Raw genomic sequence first — 15,880 nt, forward strand, 5'->3', positions numbered from 1 at the left:
GTAAAAGCTGACCTGCAGTCTATAGGCTAACCGCTTGAGATTGCTGATGGGTATGCACTGCATTAAGCTTAGTGCTGACCGAGATTCCGCATAGTTGCGCCAACGACAACGCGGACTGAGGCTCTCGAGCTCGTTCCTCGCATAGTCGCATGCATGGAGTATTTGATAGGCTTAAGCCACCCGTTAGCATCCCAAGCGGGCATTGACTGTGCACTGCCCACGCCGCACCCCAGCCTCTAGTGTATGTATATCTCGACATACACCCACCTTTATTCTCTTCCGCGGTACACGAACCCTAGAGCTTATATTCTAAAAACAATGCCTTTATTCTCACTGCAAGGCCTGGGCTACGCCATCACTGTGTTCGTCGCGTACATACTTGTTAAGACGATATACCGTCTGTACCTCCACCCTCTCTCCCACTTCCCCGGTCCCAAGCTCGCAGCTGCAACAACGCTCCACAATGCATACTACGATATTCGCGGCGCCGGCCTTATCAAGAAGCTGCCGGAAATGCATAAGATATATGGACCGATCATAAGGATCCAGCCGAATGAACTGCATGTCGCAGACCTAGAAGGCTATAACCAGTAAGTTTGCTCTTTCTTCCATGTGTATCAAAAGATAGGGCGACGGGAAATGAGAATGAGAGATATGCTAACGCAGTGAGCCAGAATCTTCCGCGTCGGCACTCCCTTCACCAGAATCTGGCACGACAACCCCTTCCTCACAGGGTCCTTGCAATCCAAAGAGACCCTCCCGGAAACCAAAAAGCGGCGAGAGTTCCTCTCGCCCTTCTTTTCCAAAGCCGCAATCTCGCGCGTGGAGCCGTATCTCCACCGGCAAAAGCTCTCCGGGTTCCTGTCCACGCTCGAAAAAGCGAACGGCACGGTGGTCGACTTCTACCTCGCGTTTCGCTGCCTGACGGCCGACCTCGTGATGGATTACTGCTTCCAGCAGGACCTCGATGCGCTGGCGGCGCCGGGCTTTCAGGACAAGACAGTCGAGGCGTTCATCCAGGGCTTTGATATGGCGCTCGTGGGCACTTTTTTTCCGAACTTCTTTGGATTTGTTAATAAGATTATTATGGCGTTGCCCGAGGGGGTGAGGGAGAGGTATTTCGCGCCTGTGCATGGGTTTCAGATGATGCAGAAGGTGAGGAGCGTCCTTTTACCCTTTCCCAGTGCTTTCTCATCCGTCTGTCCTTCGTGGCTGACTTGGGTAACCTAAAGTTATCCCGGGAAAGAGTGGAGTATCTGATAGCCCATCCGGAGAAGAGCAATTCCAAGATCCCCACAATGTTCGACCTGATGCTCAACCCAGATGCGGAAAAAGGCCAGGTCACTCCGCCGAAGAGCGACATGGTCGCAGAGGGCTGTTTGATGATTGCAGCGGGGACGGATACGACGGCCAACGCACTGGGCATTATTCTCTTCCACGTGACGCAGAATCCCCAGATCGAGGCTAGGCTTGTGGAAGAACTGAAGACCGCGATGCCCGGTCGCGACGTGATGGTGGAAAGCGCAAGGCTGGAGGGAGAAGGCTTTGAGTACATGCGCGCCGTCGTGAAAGAAGCTCTCCGGCTCTCCTACGGTGTCCCAGGCCGCATTATCCGCAAGACGCCTAAGGAAGGCGCGCGGTTTGGAGATACTTTCGTGCCGGGTGGTGTAAGTCTTCTCCACTTTCTGCATCACTTGCTCATTCCCTCCCCCTCTCCAAAAGCCCTCCCCAACCTAACCCCCTCCACAGACATCCATAACCTCCGGCATCTACCTACAAAACACGGACCCAGCCACCTTCCCCTCACCCTTCACGTTCGATCCCACGCGCTGGCTCTGCTCGCCCGAAACCTACAAACAGCGCGACCGGCAAATGCTATCTTTCTCCCGGGGCTCGCGGTCCTGTATTGGGATTAACCTTGCGTATGCGACGCTGCACTTGACAGTAGCGCATCTATTCCGGAGATTCGAGGTGAAGACGACCGGATATACGACGGAAGCGGATATGGAGTGGAAGGATCGCTTTGTGCCTCAGGCGAATGGGAGGATTAAGGGGTTCGTGAAGGTTAGAGAGGACTGAGAGAACAAGTCAAGTTGCAAAAACCATGAGTGGACGACATCAAACCAATGACTGAAATTGATACAGCATTCAGAAAGAACTTCAAAAATGCGCTCTGATCCCTCCTGCTAATTGGCGTATGATATCTGAAATTCCGCAAGTCCGCCATTCGGTCGCTCAGTCTAGATAATCCATGCCTAAGACCCTAAAACCAAATGATAATGTATATCTGCTATATCACGCTAATAAACGGTGCGAACATCTTGCTCTGCTCTTCCTCGAACTGGTCGTACACATATCGTCCCACGATGCTTCCGTATCTGAAATGTCGATTTTGCATTCTGGTATAGAACGTTCGATGAAAGTGAAAATATGATGAAATGTGCAAATATCAAAATCTTCATGAATGCTGGTGACCTCCTCTTCACGCTTTTGTCTACGCCTGAGCCGGCTTAACTGGGTCGGTGGAGGTCATAGAATCCCGGTAGTGGTTGTGGTCGTTGGTGTCAGGGCTCCATTATCGATGAACTCATCGATGAGAGCACTCTCGGCATCGAAATCGTCCGTGTCGATGTCCGCATCGTCCCCGTCATCCTCCATGATGTCGTCATGCTCTCCATCAAGAGCGACGTGGCCGCCGACAGCTGCTACCAACGTATGCTCTGCCACCTGGAGCTGCTCCATATTCTCGTTTAGGTCTTCCAAGGTCCCTTGAAGCGCCAACTCCTCATTGGCGGTCACCGTTGGAGGCGGTGCAGAAGCAGTGATGACCGTAACGTTACTCGGCTCCTCATGGACTCCAAAGACCGTCGTAACTGTAATAGAATCAGGGCTAGGTACGAGCATTTCAGCCAAGGTTTCAGCATCGTCTTCCTGCAGGTTAGCGGGTAACTCTGATATCTCTGCCATGACTTCAGGGATGAGAGACGCGAAGAATTCAAACACTGCGCCGGCCATCTCGTCAGCCTGGCCCCGCTCTTCCTTTTCTTTCTCCATCCTCTCCTGTGCGCGGAGCTCGGCTTCTTTCCTCGCTTTGGTCTCGGCTTCAAGCCGGCACTTGGCTATGACATCCTTCTTACGGGCGCAAGTGGGGCAATGGAAGTTCACTGTACAGTAAGTGCATGGGCAAGATGGGTTTGAAGCGGAGCATTGCTAGAATAGAGTCAGCATTGGGCAAAATATGGACGCATAAAATAGACTTACGTCGCATACGAGCACAGCACATTCGGTGCACTCTCTCAGAATAGCTGGACATTGAGGTCTGTGGTCGCCGACAGGTCTAGGGTATTGACAGAAGTACGCTCCGCAGCCTTCCCACTGCACCGGATGGCGTGGATTGCAAGGAAGCGGGGGAGGATGTGCGATCGAATTAGGTTGGCGAGGAGAATTCGGCCAGGATCCAGAGTTACGGCTGCGGACGCCGGACACACTCAAGGAGCGAGGGCGGGTGGAGCTTACGGGGACAAAGGGTAAGGAGCTTGAGTTCGAGAAGGGGTCTGGTATGGAGGAGTGAGAGTCCAAGGAGGTTGACGACGCCATTTCAATGGATGAGGGTGCGGAGGGCGGGACGAGGATCTGAGATTGGGACATTGGAGCCGATTCAGACGGCTCGAGCTCGGCGGTCGTAGAGGACGATGACTGATGTTGCATAGAGGGCGCTGTCGGTGTGCGCTCGGGGTCTTTGCCATGGGCTTTGTTTGCGTTGAACTCAGGGATGACCAGCCGAGGGGGCTCGTTGTGTGTTCGGACATGTTCGCGCTCTGTGTGCATGTCTCTATAGCCACATTTGCGAAACTTCAAACCCCTGAAATCGTGCTCTTTGCAAATTGGGTTCTTGCAGGCTCGACATGACACTTTCCAGCGGAAACTCCGATAGCAATCTTGGCATAGGCCTCGGGGACATGTTTGGGCTTGCAGGTCTAGGCTGTCCTGTTTCAGGTAAGAGAGGATGTCAACATCTTCGCCAAGGACATATTCATAGAGTCCATTGTTCTTCAGCTCTCGAATGTAGTCGACCGGGCGGAGCTGATTGGAGAAATCTGGATCCTCGAAGTGCTTGGTGCGTGGTAGAGGTGCTGCGCGGATCTTGTCTGCCCCTCTGCCGCCTAGTCCAGTCCCCAACACAGCTATCCCTCCGCCACCAGAAAAGATGGGCTCCAGGCAGCACCAGTGCATGTTCAACTTCGGCGGTTCTCTATTCGCGGGCGGTATAGGTAATCCGTTGTTGAGGTTGCCGCCATCTTCGGAGTCGGATGAGTCATCATCGTGCGCGCTCTCATTCATGAGGTTCGGCGAACGGGTGGCTCCGGGAGCCCACCAGTAGCGGTCGGCGTTCTGGGCTTTTGTGTTCCGATTCTGATCGTGGAGAGAAGCGGATGAACCTGACGCTTGACTTAAGGTAGTGCCCAGCGTTGCGCCAGCCCCAAATGCTAGGTTTGCGAATGTGTGCCGCGTCTTTGCTCGTTTCCTCGGTATGGGCCTGTTGAACGCACAGCTGGCGCAAAGGGTCTTGCGGCATCCCATGCAATGCATCCGTACGCTGCAGGATTCGCAGCGCTCCAGAATGGCTTCTTCGCACTGTGCACACTTGACATGTTCCACGAAAATCTTGTGACTCCTCCGCATGTGTGCCGGGACGTGCTTCCCCTCTCCTTTGAATACGCCGCTCTCCGTCCCTAGCGGCTCGCCGTCTTGGCCGGTCTCGGATATCTCCCACAATCGCCCATCTTGCTCGCCGAGTATGTTTCCGCCATCGACGGGCCCAATCCGGTTGCTTGACCTCCATAATCTGTCAAAGGGCACCCATACCTCCATATTCTGCGGCCCAGCTCTCCCTGCATGGTAGTCTTTTCGGCGGTAACAGCGCCCACCAGGTGTCGGACACCACGCCGTATCGGTCCATATCCCTAGCTGATGACATATTTCGATGAGGTGGTGAGTCGGGTCGGAATCGGAATCTCTCCGGACGAGAGAAGAAGGAAGGTACGGGCGTCTCCGGTGATGGCGGCAGCGGTACGTGTACAGGCTCCTGAGGGCGAGATCGTCTTTCGAGCAGTTCTGGTTTTTCATAGTGTATGGCTCGAGGAAGGGCACAATGTGGTATTTGATGGACACGTTCTTGCAGCCCCGCACCGAGAGATGCTGCAGGGTGTCCATCCTGGGCATGAGGACGGTTCCCACCAGCGCCACGCCCGACACGGCGGTGTTGCAGAGGTCCAGGCTCGTCAGCCGCGTCCCATATGGCCCGATTATCTGCCGCAGCAGGGCGTCGAACGAGTATGCTTTCGACTGCCGCTCTCTGCTGTCGGGCGTCTCGTTGCCCGGCGACCCAACCACGACGGCGGGCTGGGGCAGCCGGAACGATAGCGTCTTCCATGCCAGCGGGTATTTCTGCAGGAAATCGCGGAGGTATCGCGAGGTGTGGTAGAGATCGAGGATGGACGAGGTGGGTATCTGCGAGAGGAGCGACTCGAGGACGGGCGGGTACGATGTGATGACCGACTCGAACAGGCTGAGGGGCGGCGCATGCTGCTTGGTGAGGTCGCGCTGGAGCGACACGGCGGTGCTCGACGACGCCAGAGAGGCGCCCTCGGCGCCGTTGATGTCCCAGATCGATTCTTGCGTGCTCGTCTGGCTGCTCATGCTTTCTTCTGCCTGCAGGTTGAGACTCTTAGCAAACTCGGCGCCCACGAGACAGTGTTGACGGCGAAGAGCGCAGGGAAGCATACGAAAGAGTCATGCAGAGGAGGCTGAAGGCGGCTGCAGCGCCAATATAGAGAGAAAGGGCGTGGGGTGTGCGGGATGGAGCGTGTCGTGTGCCTAGCAGGACGAGCAGGCGTCGGAGTTGCAAGGTCAGCTCTGGGCCGCCGATTAGACCAGTGACTCTGCCGCGCCGCCTCAGTTCGCGCCGCCCATCTGCGAGTCAGTGTGTCCGCTCAATCGTGGATTGACCAGTGCTGGACACAATCGCTTGGCGTGCGCATGACGTTGGTAATTTCTCAGACACTGCCATTGATACTACTTTGGCTTCCCAGAGAGATGGTCGAGCAGGTCACGTGACGCCAATCTGATGCCGACTTATCCACTTACTCAGCTCAACATTCACCAGGTTGCAGGTGAGGCAAACTCGCCACACGCCTCCTTTCCACAAACAACCCCTTTTTCCGCGGTGTTGACAGCTAAGATTGCCCAATCATCGTACAGCGAAGGAGGAGTGATGCGGCTGTCATTCTGTCGTTCAACGGCGGCACTCGCGCAACCAAAAAGAGGAGCACTAGGCAATTCTCGTCCCTGACTTATAACGGTCAAATTTCTTCCTCGAGAGGTATCCGTGGTCCTGAAGACCTTCAAGACCATGTCTCCGAAAAGCCCAGAAGAAGCAAAAGATGACCTCGTGCGCCGAACTCCGTCCAAGCCTAGGTATCCATGACTTACTTCGTAGTTAAACCAACGCTATGCTAAACTTGAAAAGAGGACAAAACGAAATGTGGGCTCAGCTACACCGTCCTGTACCAGCCCGGGTATGCGATGCCCCATCCGGGCCGGTGATGTGCAGAAATCAATAGAACTGAGAACGGACCGATCCTGACTCGCTCAAAACACCCAGTTGCCCTCCACGTCCGTATCCTCCAACCCGTCGAAAAGCACGATATCGAAGTCTAATCCGCAGTCGGGACGGTCATTCGCAGGGGGCCAGAGAGCATTGCTAACAAAAGAAAATACCGGGAGGTGATGCCCGGTCGCGGTAGTGTTGAGCTTCTTTGCGGTATCCGAGTCCAGATCGAACGCCGGCCTAACAGGCAGCTTCTTCCTTTCCACCTCAATTGTCCCAAAATACGGGATCGTGAGGCGCATTTTCCCAACCGGCCCTTTGCTGGGATCAAGAGACGATAGAAGCTTCTTCAGGACGACTGCGCTCCGTGCGGCGATCTTCTCTCGCGTACTAGCCTTGCCTAGTTTCTCCATTTCGCCGATGACGCGACATATCATCATGAAGTCGCTTCCTTTGGTCTTTTGCACCTCCCCTTTCTCCTTCGTTGCCATGTCGATGAGGATGTCGAGCGTGAGAGTGATAGCTGCGATGAAGACTCCCAGCTCGCCGAGCCGGCAGCAAGCTTGCGTGATGCCTGCATTCCGGAGTGCAAACCATCGCATCACGATGTTGCGACCTGCTTGCAGCGCCGTGACCTTTGAATACTCATAGCGACTCTCTTTCGGCGCTCGCAGCAGGAACGGTAGGTGAATGAAGATCTTCAGCTCAAAGTGCCACATCTGGACGATCAATCTCTCAAGTACGGCGTAGGATTCTGGTGTACGTGCGGTCGGCGGTATATTAGGAACGTCCCAGAAGTCCTTCGATTGCTCTCTCATCATCGACTCCAATCTTTCATCTAGGGCGAGGGCTTGCACGTACATCTGCGGTGTGATTTCGCGGTCGAGTTCGGCGATCTGTCGTGATATTGAAGCAAGTCGAGCGCGGTGGACGAAGTGCGGGTCAGCATCTTCCATGACTGGGTAGTCGTCTCCTGCGAAAGGCAGGCGTAGATGCAAGCCAAGATATCTCTCTATATCCACAATGCATCGCCATATCCATGATGCGGCTTCGACTGCTTCAACCGGCGGTTGTATCTTTGGTTGGGCGATTATGCGGTGGAAGCCCATAAGGTGGGCTAGGTTCATTGCCCGGCGAACGATGAGCCATGCTTGTCTGAAATTGGCAATATTCATCTGATATACGGAAAGAAGGAGGAGGGTCTCTAGCCCTGGTAACGTCAATAGCGGTTCGTCCGTGGACGTCACTAGAGACGTAACAGTGGAAATGTAGGTCTCCATGGTAGCGTCTAGGTTCCAGATGTTCGAAAAGCGAGAGGGGTCAAACTCGGGAGGAAGGGCGCTGATACAGATAGCCAGGTGAACGAGCGTACGCGCTATAATAACTGCGCGTTCTTTTGCTATTTCCGACATGTCTAGGGCGTACGACTCTGGGTCTTGGTTTACGAAAATATCCTTGCAAGGTCTATACATTCCTGAAGATAGAGGCACAATTAGCGGAGGTATTGAAGCAGACGAAGGAACTAGTCTTTGGAAAGCCACCTAGAATGGCATGATGAAAGCGAAGAACGGGCTAAGGCAGGCACAAGCGTCGCTGTGTAGCCGGAGCTCACTTACCGTTGAGGATCATCCAGCCATTCGACGTTTCGAAGATGATGTCAGCATCGTGTTGTGACGGAAGAAGCGATACCAAAGCTCGGTGAATGGTATCGCAGACGGTCTGCGCGGGTTCTCCTTTGTCGACTAGGGTCCGTATAGATGGGGCTGAGGTCCAAGTGCCATGCTGCGCCGCAAGCTGCTACAAATTAGTATGATGCGAAAACTGCCCTGGAGAAGCCGCAACTGACTATGCCTTCGCCAATTGAGGAGATACTCTGCCCAGCGCTGGAAATTTCAGGCAGACCGACGAACTTGAACTTCGATGGAGTCTCATTGCTGGCACCGGCGAGCATCGGGCTTCGCGGAGCGGATGAAGTTGCTATACTCGACGATTTTCGACAGACAAACTTTTCGAACAGTTGCTCTAGTTTGCTGAGCCGTTCGCCAATGTGCAGTGGACATGTATTGTCTTCGCCAACATTGTCCGGACCGAATGTATCCGAACTACAACGACTCGGCATGTCGCTTTGTGATAAATTACCTTGGAGCTTTCTTTTTTTGCCTATCACAATCTGTTAATCTTGTACCAGCATTGGGTTTCCGAAGGTCGGGGAATTTATCTTACACTCCCAGCAAGCCCGAAGGACATTGGACGGCCTCTTCTTGGTGACATCGTGACTAGTCGTGCTACTCGAGTCCATCGCTGCTCGCCAAGAGACAGCGAGCCCGGTACTTTGTTTGTTTCAAAATAGTGTAGACGTTAAATCGCTGCATACCGGGAAATGAAGCACTTTCATAGAGGGGATGGTTGTTGCGATGGCAAACGAAAGCGAGGTTGAGTCGCGGCCCGGCGCTTTTCGGCCGACGTTTCGTCCGCACCCTTGTAGTAACGAAGCTCGTCCTGGACTTACTGTAAGGCCGTACCGTCTTGGCAAGTCCTCCCGTTTCAGCACCGTATGTAAAGTCTCGGCCTTTCGCAATCTGAGTAAGCTGCAGCGAGAGTGATAAGTGGCATAGCCGCTTCGACGAAAGGTTCCGCGGCCTGGGTTACTCATCTGCCCGTGTCACCTCGCAAAGCATAAGAGCAATATAGCATTAAGCGCTTCTCGAGGCGCTCGATTGTTCATACCATTTTATTAAGCTGAGGACTTTCATAATCCCATTTCCGAGGGTATCCGCTTTCGCTGCTTGTGGCAATAAGTGCGCTGTCATCATTAAGATGACCTTCAAGCTCATATTAACGGGAATTACCGGCCGTATCGGAGGCGAGGTCTTACAGCAGAGTCTCAAGAACCCTTCTGTCACATCAGTCATCGCATTGGCACGCCGCCCGGTGCCAGAGCTCGCATCGCATCCCAAATTAGACCTCGTGGTGGTAAAGGATTTCAAGCAGTATCCAGATGAGCTGATTGCTCAGCTGTCTGGCGCCGACGGATGCATATGGTACTCTTTCCTGTCCGATCAAAATGCTAGAGATGCTGATGCCGGGAAGGTGCATGACAACGCCAGCAGGTGACCCGGTGTTGGAATTGGAATACCCCAAATCATTCGCAGAGGTGTTCGCAGCGACTTTGGCCGGGCGCGGCGAGCGATTCCAATACCTCCATGTGACTGGAGCCGCGGTCGAGCGCAACCAGAGCAAACCTCTGTGGCTGAAAAGTTCGGTAAGGAAGATCAAGGTAAACTCCGCATTTCCCATCCCCCGAACTCGACTGATCCTGGGAACAGGGCCAAGGAGAGCTCCAGATGATAGACTTCGCGAAAGATCCAGCAACCAATGGGCTGTGGGAGACAATAATTGCAAGGCCAGGTGGAGTAGTAAAGCGGGGGACCATGTTCGGAGAAGCTGCCGCTCTGGTTGGAGGATCTTCCGGATGGACGATCAGGTCGGACGAACTTGCGGTCGCGCTAATCGACGCGGTAATGAATGGAAGCGAGGACCAGCTGCTGCAACCAGTGGCGCTCCTAAACCGTGGACAGCAGCTGATAAAGAAGCAAGTTGATACTGAAGACGAGAACAAGTGACCATAGGCGGTGATGGATACCCATTTGTACAGTTTGTAAATCTCCTGTCAATCCATCCTGTTTCGTTCAATCATTCCATATTGTGGGAGACCCGTGCAAAGATGCTCCACAGAACATGAAAGTGCTAGCCTGAAGTGACTCGTACGAGTATACCGACCTCGTTTCACATAGAAGCCAAGAATGATGGGCTCACGGCCGAAAACGCGGCCAAGTGTGAGTTCGAAGACGTGGATCCGCCTCCGCTTACGGGACGAAAGCCTGCGAATCGTAACAAGACCCATTAACGCCCCTAAATGCTCATGGTATCCCTTAAACTCCCCAGCAATGCATTCTTATCGAGATAAGTTCTTTCAAGCGTACATATCATCGTACTCTTCTTCGTCTTCGTCTGCTGGAGCAGGCGGCTGCTTCTTCTTGAGAAGCTCTTTTCGGTCGAGGGGACAGGTTGAGTTAAGCTTGAGCCAGGGGCGTATGCAGTCAAGATCGAACCGATGGTCCTTGTGGCAAGGAAGCCGGACCACGAGCGGATACTCATCTGCCAAAGTTCGAATTAGCCAGACGCTCGCTTACCCTTCCTTCTATCATCAATTGTATTGCCCGAACCTACCTTCCAGGAACGGATTCACACAAATAGGACATGTGTCTGTCGGCTTCAACGACTTCTTTGGCACACGCTCCAGCTCGTCCAGAAAACTATCCGGGCACCCCTTCAACTCTGTTGGCGGGTCGTCTGCATTCTGCCTCAGCACTTCTATCATGCTAGCGAGCAAATCGTCGCCTCCGCCCTGAGCATTGCCCTGCTCGTCCGACGCTCGTCCGCGCATCATCTCGAAGGCATTCGCGAGCAGGCGAAATGCGGCAGTAATATTCTCCGGCTGTGGCACGGCGTGGACATTGTGGTGTGCCTGGGGATCAGAGGTGTCGACGAGCTCGAGGGTAGAGAAGAAGGTACTGAGGTCGGGTCTGCGAGGTGGGTGCTCAGGCTTGTCCTGCTTGGTGGGAATGTTGTGCTCGACTATGACGCAGTCAGTCTCGTCGCTTGCAAGCGCTGTAGGCAGTGCTTGGACTTGCCCTCGTAGCCAGACATGTTTGTGGTAGAATCACCCGAGGGAAATGCAAATGTTAGCTCGGCCGATGGGTGTTTGCGAGGAGCCGTTGCTTTTGAAGCTCAGGAGACGCGTCCCCATTGGTGCCTCGCTTGCCCCGCAGTCACGTGCCCTGCGACGTGGCTGAGCTTTGTGGCGCTGTGGCGGCGAGGTAGATCAGCTATCAAGCTATGCGTCCAACGACATCTGGAATTCTCGCAAGCCGATCATGCTCCAAGGTCTGAGTATCTCCGCGGCCACGTTCGCCTCCCAGAGGCGAATTGGTCTACTCAATACCGCAAGACTCATGTCCGTATGATGCATCGCCCAACCCCGGGAGGGTCGCGCCAGCGGAGTCGTTCACCATGACGCCGTGAAATACCACTAGGAGTATAACGTACTAACGGTAGCTCCCATCTTCGTGCCCCTTGGTGCTCCTACATGTCGATCAGTGAACAAGTGCAAGTCTCCCGCGAAGGGAAACGGGCTCGCGGAACTCCGCACGAGGACCGAGACAACGACAATCAGTCAAGTAATCCGTCCGTCAACATTTTTTTGTACTGTCCTCGTAGGCCCAGGGTCAGTGGCTTTGCGCGGGAATGCAGGGTCCCGCGTGGTTGGCCAGACCAAGCTCCTGACGATTCTCTGAACCGTGCACAGCCACTCCACGACAACCTCCGCGTCACTCCCTAACCCTGCCCCATCAGAGCGCTTCGCACCTCCTGAAAGACAACCGAGGCGGTCGAGGCATACTAAGGTGAGGCGCAGTCAATCCAGGCGGCAAAGCCCTAGCCAACGGCAGAGACAAAAAGGACAGTCACTGCACGCGACGACTCAGCAGAATCATCGTCCTTGGGTCGTCCTTTCATTCTGCGCAAAAGCCTGCACACCTCCCTCTATCCTCATGTCGCTTCTCCTCCTCATGTCTACAGAAACCCCAACAACGTCAACAGGGCTATCCCCTTCGTGGCGCCCCTGGTCTCGAAGAAGCAGCAGAACGCCCGTACCGGAATTTGCGGATGCGAAAACTGGAGCGCTGCTCGTGCCGAAGCCAACGTCAAAATCTACCGACAGCGATGAATCGCGCTCAATAGGCTCCAACGCCTCCCGCGGTCGGAGGCTAATCCAGCAAATTGGTAACAGACTAAGGTCTTCCTCTAGGGCCTCGAGCACTGGGCTAGAGGCCGAGCCGCTCGGCGAGAAGGAATTCAAGCAAGTGGATAGCTGGCTCGATGCTTTCGACAAGTACAACCAGCTCGTCACGAACCAAGTCTCCCGGGATCCTTCATACCCCCCGGAGAAGTTCGCAAAACTATGCGAAATTCTCACCAAAAAGTGCGAGGGCGGCGGATTCGTGCACGGACTTCCAGAAGCTTTATTCGACCTCGCCCTCCTGTGGTGCCCGGCTGAGCGCCAAATAAGGAAAGAGGTCAGCACCAAAGAGCCGTCGTGGAGCTGGACAGGCTGGAAAGGCGCAGTCAATTTCCCCTTCGACCCAACCAATTGCCCTGATGTTCGCCAACTTACGGGCAACTTCTTCAAATCAGAGATCGCCAGATTCAACATTGGACCTGAAGACCGTCCCTACACCCTTCGGCGCGAGACGAGAAGAGTGCGGATACAGTATCCATACGACCCCGCAGCCGAGGGATCCGATCGCAATACCAATTCCAATACGCTCCGATTCAAGGCCCACGTAATATCGGCCGATAGCTTCACGGCCCATCAACTTGGTGACGAGAACAATAAGGATATTGCCTGCTCGGAACTCGTCGATTATCAGGGTCATCATTGCGGAAACATCATGGATTATAAGGAACTGTTCGGTAGGCCAACCAACAAACCAGGACCCTTTCAATTCGTCCTGCTATCCCGGAATCGTCACTGTGAGCCTGCCACGGTCACCCGGAAGCCCGTTGCCTCCACCATCCATCCTCCCGGAACTCCTATGTGGGATGGCGAGCGCTTTCTCTGGGACAAGCAGCTTGAGGAGTTTGACGCCAACATCTTCGAGGACGGAGAGTGGAAGATGTTGAACGTAATGTTAATACAGTGGCAAGAGGAAGGTTACTTCGAGCGAGTTGCTATCGCAAGGATGCACGAAGATGCCTGGAAGGCGCAGAATCCCGTCAGGAAGGACATAGTCCTACGATGATTGCTAGTGGATTTCTTCCTTTGCTTCCTTCAAGTTGTATTACTACTTCTATTTCTGTAACGATTTTCCTACGAGTTGATGACTACACTACGGCGTCCCAGGCGACACAGGGCCTTGAACTCCCCAGCGGTTTCCTAATTTCTCTAGTTTTCAAGGAATGAGGGAGGACATTGGGATATTGGCGATTCTTTTTTTTACTTGTACGATACCATACTGGCCCCATTCAAGGAAGGCCACCTTTTCTCTATCTCATCTGTAGCTAACTAAGATTCAATCATTAATTCCAACCCACCATGCTACACACTGCCCCTCCGTGCCGCCTTAATCAGCCTGAGCTGTGTCTTTCTCACTTTGGCCCTGCAAAGGTTTTCAGCCTAACATGCATTCCTCACTCCTGTCGCGCGAACATTTTCAGCCTTGCGCGTTCTTACAGTGTTAGTGCGCGCCTCCTTGTTACGCCCAGAAATAAGTCTGACTGACCGGTCGGTTGCCTTACCATTTAACAGCCTTCGGCCTTAGGCATCAAGGGATGCGGCGCCCCGCCCCGCCTTATGCACCAATGCTTTTACGATATTCGGATGCAAAAGGTACGCCGACGGTTGTACTGGATGTCGCTATTCTGTTACACCGTCTTATACGTCGGGCGGAGCTGACAGAGAACACTATTAGTGTGGGGATTAGGAGCTCATATTTATCAACAGGCTGAAGTGCTTCAGCGCTCTTTTGCTGATCGCAGTTTTCGTTAGACGCGGGAGAGCCGTGGTGTGGCTACGTATTGGTACTTCAAGTTGTTTTGGTAGGAAGGCGCAATGGACCTGGGACCAAGACAGGGCGAGATAGTTCTATTAGGAGACTACTCGCGGGTGCTATAGACCGGAGTCCACATTCCCTAGGCTCATCGCCGGCCTACGTAGTACCGTAGACCATATGCAGGAGTCGATCCAAATTCCTCCAACTCTCGCTATCAGTTGCGCAGTCAAATGGTCGACAAATCCTACCGCCCATATCAAGCTCCTCACCAATGGTGCTGTCTAGCACATGAGGTCAACTTCGCCCAGTTAGCGCGGAGCGCCTTCTCGAACTCGTCTCCCGCTGTCATTTCCTGGGCGACCTTGCTGCCGGCGCGCTGGCGTAGGCGGGGTGGGCGACCTTGACTGAACTGTTATATCGTCCTTAGCATGAGAGTGACTGTTGGGGGAAACCTTAGTTATCTTACCTCGACCAACACCTGCGTCCTTTGCCTTGCCTTGTATGCCACCCGCAGCACCCTTGATCTTAAACCCGACCAGTTGGCCGTCGGCATCCACCTCGACCTCCTGCTCGTTGCGAACAGGCACCTGCTCGTGCCCGTTGATCATGCCTTGAACGCGCAGACACGTCTGCTTGACCGCATTGCACTCATCCTCGATCTTCCGCATCATGTCCCGATCGACCTTTCCCAGCTTCGCCACCGTACGTCGCCAGCCCTGTAGAACGCGGATATCATGGTGCAGATCCTTCCCAGCCTCGCGAATCACCTCAATGTGGGTTGGCAGCCACCGCTTTCCACCCATCGACAACTCCTCGTAAGTACTCACCAAGTCGTAGGCACGTTCGGTGCGTCCCATTAAGCCTTCAAGCTCTGCATCCCAGAGCTTTAGGAGCTCGTCGTCTGGGCGGCCGTCTGAGCGGTTGTCACCCCGACCAGGGCGTCGCTGGTGGTGATGCGGAGCCGCGGGGGTTTTGTTCGGGTTGTCGCCGTTGTCCAGGGACGGGTGCTGGCCAGAGCGTGTGCTGCGTGGAGGCGAGTACGTTGGACGATAGCAGTTCCATCCGCGTGGAACGGGCGGGTAGCGATCTGCCATGGTGGCTAGGTTGCGAGAGCGGAGATGTGGTTGTTGTCAGGTGCTGGAGAGGCATTGTGAGACGTTTATAGAGCTTGCCAAGAAGACCCGAGGCGCGGTGAAGGTGAAGGGAGCAGAGTTTTCTGGGCTCGTCCAAAGCGCCTGTGAAGCTGTATTTGGGAGCGGCGAGCGGTCGCCTTCACTGGGTGCGCCTTTCTTCATCGCGTCATATCTCCTTCCGCCGCCGCTCTTTCCGTGAAGAGTCTGGCCGGCTTTTGCGTATAAGAGCAACGATTCAGCAGCATGGCTCTCTTGCTACCTGGAAGTATGGAATACCTGAATTCCGGAGTCATTGCATGGGCATAGGAAGGAAGGCATGGATCGGCTCCTACTTCGCGCTTTAGTCCTCCAAACTGGATAATGCCATAGCAGGACTGGGCCAGACCCTCAAAGCATCGCGTCACAGGAACGGGCGTCAACGCTCGCAACTGCAAGATGCAAATGCAAGGTGCCCGCGATGTTTGATGTTTGATGCCGGGATTCGTTGCTGGGGGGAATCGCGCAACTAGCGTGCACGGGCCCGG

At 54.3% G+C, this 15,880-nt stretch overlaps 7 protein-coding genes across 7 annotated transcripts; 3 read left to right on the forward strand and 4 right to left on the reverse strand.

Annotated features, from left to right (window-relative positions):
- Positions 1 to 301: 301 nt before the first annotated feature.
- Positions 302 to 2,079, forward strand: BU26DRAFT_492466 (cytochrome P450; the record flags this gene model as incomplete). Its single annotated transcript, XM_033826115.1, has 4 exons — positions 302 to 590; positions 675 to 1,197; positions 1,278 to 1,667; positions 1,750 to 2,079. Exons 1-4 carry the CDS (start codon positions 319 to 321, stop codon positions 2,077 to 2,079), a joined length of 1,515 nt encoding a protein of 504 aa, XP_033678724.1. The 5' UTR covers positions 302 to 318.
- A 16-nt stretch (positions 2,080 to 2,095) lies between these two features.
- On the reverse strand, positions 2,096 to 5,891 carry BU26DRAFT_465158 (uncharacterized protein). Its single transcript, XM_033825185.1, has 2 exons — positions 3,262 to 5,891; positions 2,096 to 3,210 (listed from the first exon to the last, which is right to left on the reverse strand). The coding sequence occupies exons 1-2, from the start codon at positions 5,782 to 5,784 to the stop codon at positions 2,530 to 2,532; spliced, it is 3,204 nt and encodes a 1,067-aa protein (XP_033678725.1). The 5' UTR covers positions 5,785 to 5,891; the 3' UTR covers positions 2,096 to 2,529.
- Positions 5,892 to 6,651: 760 nt separating this feature from the next.
- On the reverse strand, positions 6,652 to 8,729 carry BU26DRAFT_569635 (uncharacterized protein; the record flags this gene model as incomplete). The annotated part of the gene is made up of 3 exons (XM_033833906.1): positions 6,652 to 8,084; positions 8,227 to 8,404; positions 8,457 to 8,729. The coding sequence occupies 3 exons, from the start codon at positions 8,727 to 8,729 to the stop codon at positions 6,652 to 6,654; spliced, it is 1,884 nt and encodes a 627-aa protein (XP_033678726.1).
- A 593-nt stretch (positions 8,730 to 9,322) lies between these two features.
- On the forward strand, positions 9,323 to 10,263 carry BU26DRAFT_523315 (uncharacterized protein). Its single transcript, XM_033830012.1, has 3 exons — positions 9,323 to 9,651; positions 9,701 to 9,887; positions 9,937 to 10,263. The coding sequence occupies exons 1-3, from the start codon at positions 9,428 to 9,430 to the stop codon at positions 10,231 to 10,233; spliced, it is 708 nt and encodes a 235-aa protein (XP_033678727.1). The 5' UTR covers positions 9,323 to 9,427; the 3' UTR covers positions 10,234 to 10,263.
- A 320-nt stretch (positions 10,264 to 10,583) lies between these two features.
- On the reverse strand, positions 10,584 to 11,320 carry BU26DRAFT_534019 (uncharacterized protein; the record flags this gene model as incomplete). The annotated part of the gene is made up of 3 exons (XM_033831194.1): positions 10,584 to 10,768; positions 10,841 to 11,248; positions 11,305 to 11,320. The coding sequence occupies 3 exons, from the start codon at positions 11,318 to 11,320 to the stop codon at positions 10,584 to 10,586; spliced, it is 609 nt and encodes a 202-aa protein (XP_033678728.1).
- Positions 11,321 to 11,988: 668 nt separating this feature from the next.
- Positions 11,989 to 13,764, forward strand: BU26DRAFT_523317 (uncharacterized protein). Its single transcript, XM_033830013.1, has one exon. The coding sequence runs from the start codon at positions 12,223 to 12,225 to the stop codon at positions 13,471 to 13,473; it is 1,251 nt and encodes a 416-aa protein (XP_033678729.1). The 5' UTR covers positions 11,989 to 12,222; the 3' UTR covers positions 13,474 to 13,764.
- Positions 13,765 to 14,362: 598 nt separating this feature from the next.
- BU26DRAFT_523318 (uncharacterized protein) lies at positions 14,363 to 15,806 on the reverse strand. Its single transcript, XM_033830014.1, has 2 exons — positions 14,690 to 15,806; positions 14,363 to 14,632 (listed from the first exon to the last, which is right to left on the reverse strand). The coding sequence occupies exons 1-2, from the start codon at positions 15,315 to 15,317 to the stop codon at positions 14,532 to 14,534; spliced, it is 729 nt and encodes a 242-aa protein (XP_033678730.1). The 5' UTR covers positions 15,318 to 15,806; the 3' UTR covers positions 14,363 to 14,531.
- Between the last annotated feature and the right edge of the window lie 74 nt (positions 15,807 to 15,880).

The sequence above is a fragment of the Trematosphaeria pertusa genome (assembly GCF_010094035.1).
Source record: "Trematosphaeria pertusa strain CBS 122368 unplaced genomic scaffold BU26scaffold_16, whole genome shotgun sequence".
Classification (NCBI taxonomy): Eukaryota; Fungi; Ascomycota; class Dothideomycetes; order Pleosporales; family Trematosphaeriaceae; genus Trematosphaeria; species Trematosphaeria pertusa.

Bases quoted from the DNA above. Each gene is read 5' to 3' on its own strand.
- BU26DRAFT_465158 (XM_033825185.1), bottom strand. From the start codon at position 5,784: ATGCTTCCCTGCGCTCTTCGCCGTCAACACTGTCTCGTGGGCGCCGAG. The intron at 3,211-3,261 runs GTAAGTCTATTT...ACTCTATTCTAG, and splicing joins GTGCTGTGCTCGTATGCGAC to CAATGCTCCGCTTCAAACCC.
- BU26DRAFT_523315 (XM_033830012.1), top strand. From the start codon at position 9,428: ATGACCTTCAAGCTCATATTAACGGGAATTACCGGCCGTATCGGAGGC. The intron at 9,652-9,700 runs GTACTCTTTCCT...GATGCCGGGAAG, and splicing joins GGCGCCGACGGATGCATATG to GTGCATGACAACGCCAGCAG. The intron at 9,888-9,936 runs GTAAACTCCGCA...TCCTGGGAACAG, and splicing joins GTTCGGTAAGGAAGATCAAG to GGCCAAGGAGAGCTCCAGAT.
- BU26DRAFT_523317 (XM_033830013.1), top strand. From the start codon at position 12,223: ATGTCGCTTCTCCTCCTCATGTCTACAGAAACCCCAACAACGTCAACA.
- BU26DRAFT_523318 (XM_033830014.1), bottom strand. From the start codon at position 15,317: ATGGCAGATCGCTACCCGCCCGTTCCACGCGGATGGAACTGCTATCGT. The intron at 14,633-14,689 runs GTAAGATAACTA...ACGATATAACAG, and splicing joins GGACGCAGGTGTTGGTCGAG to TTCAGTCAAGGTCGCCCACC.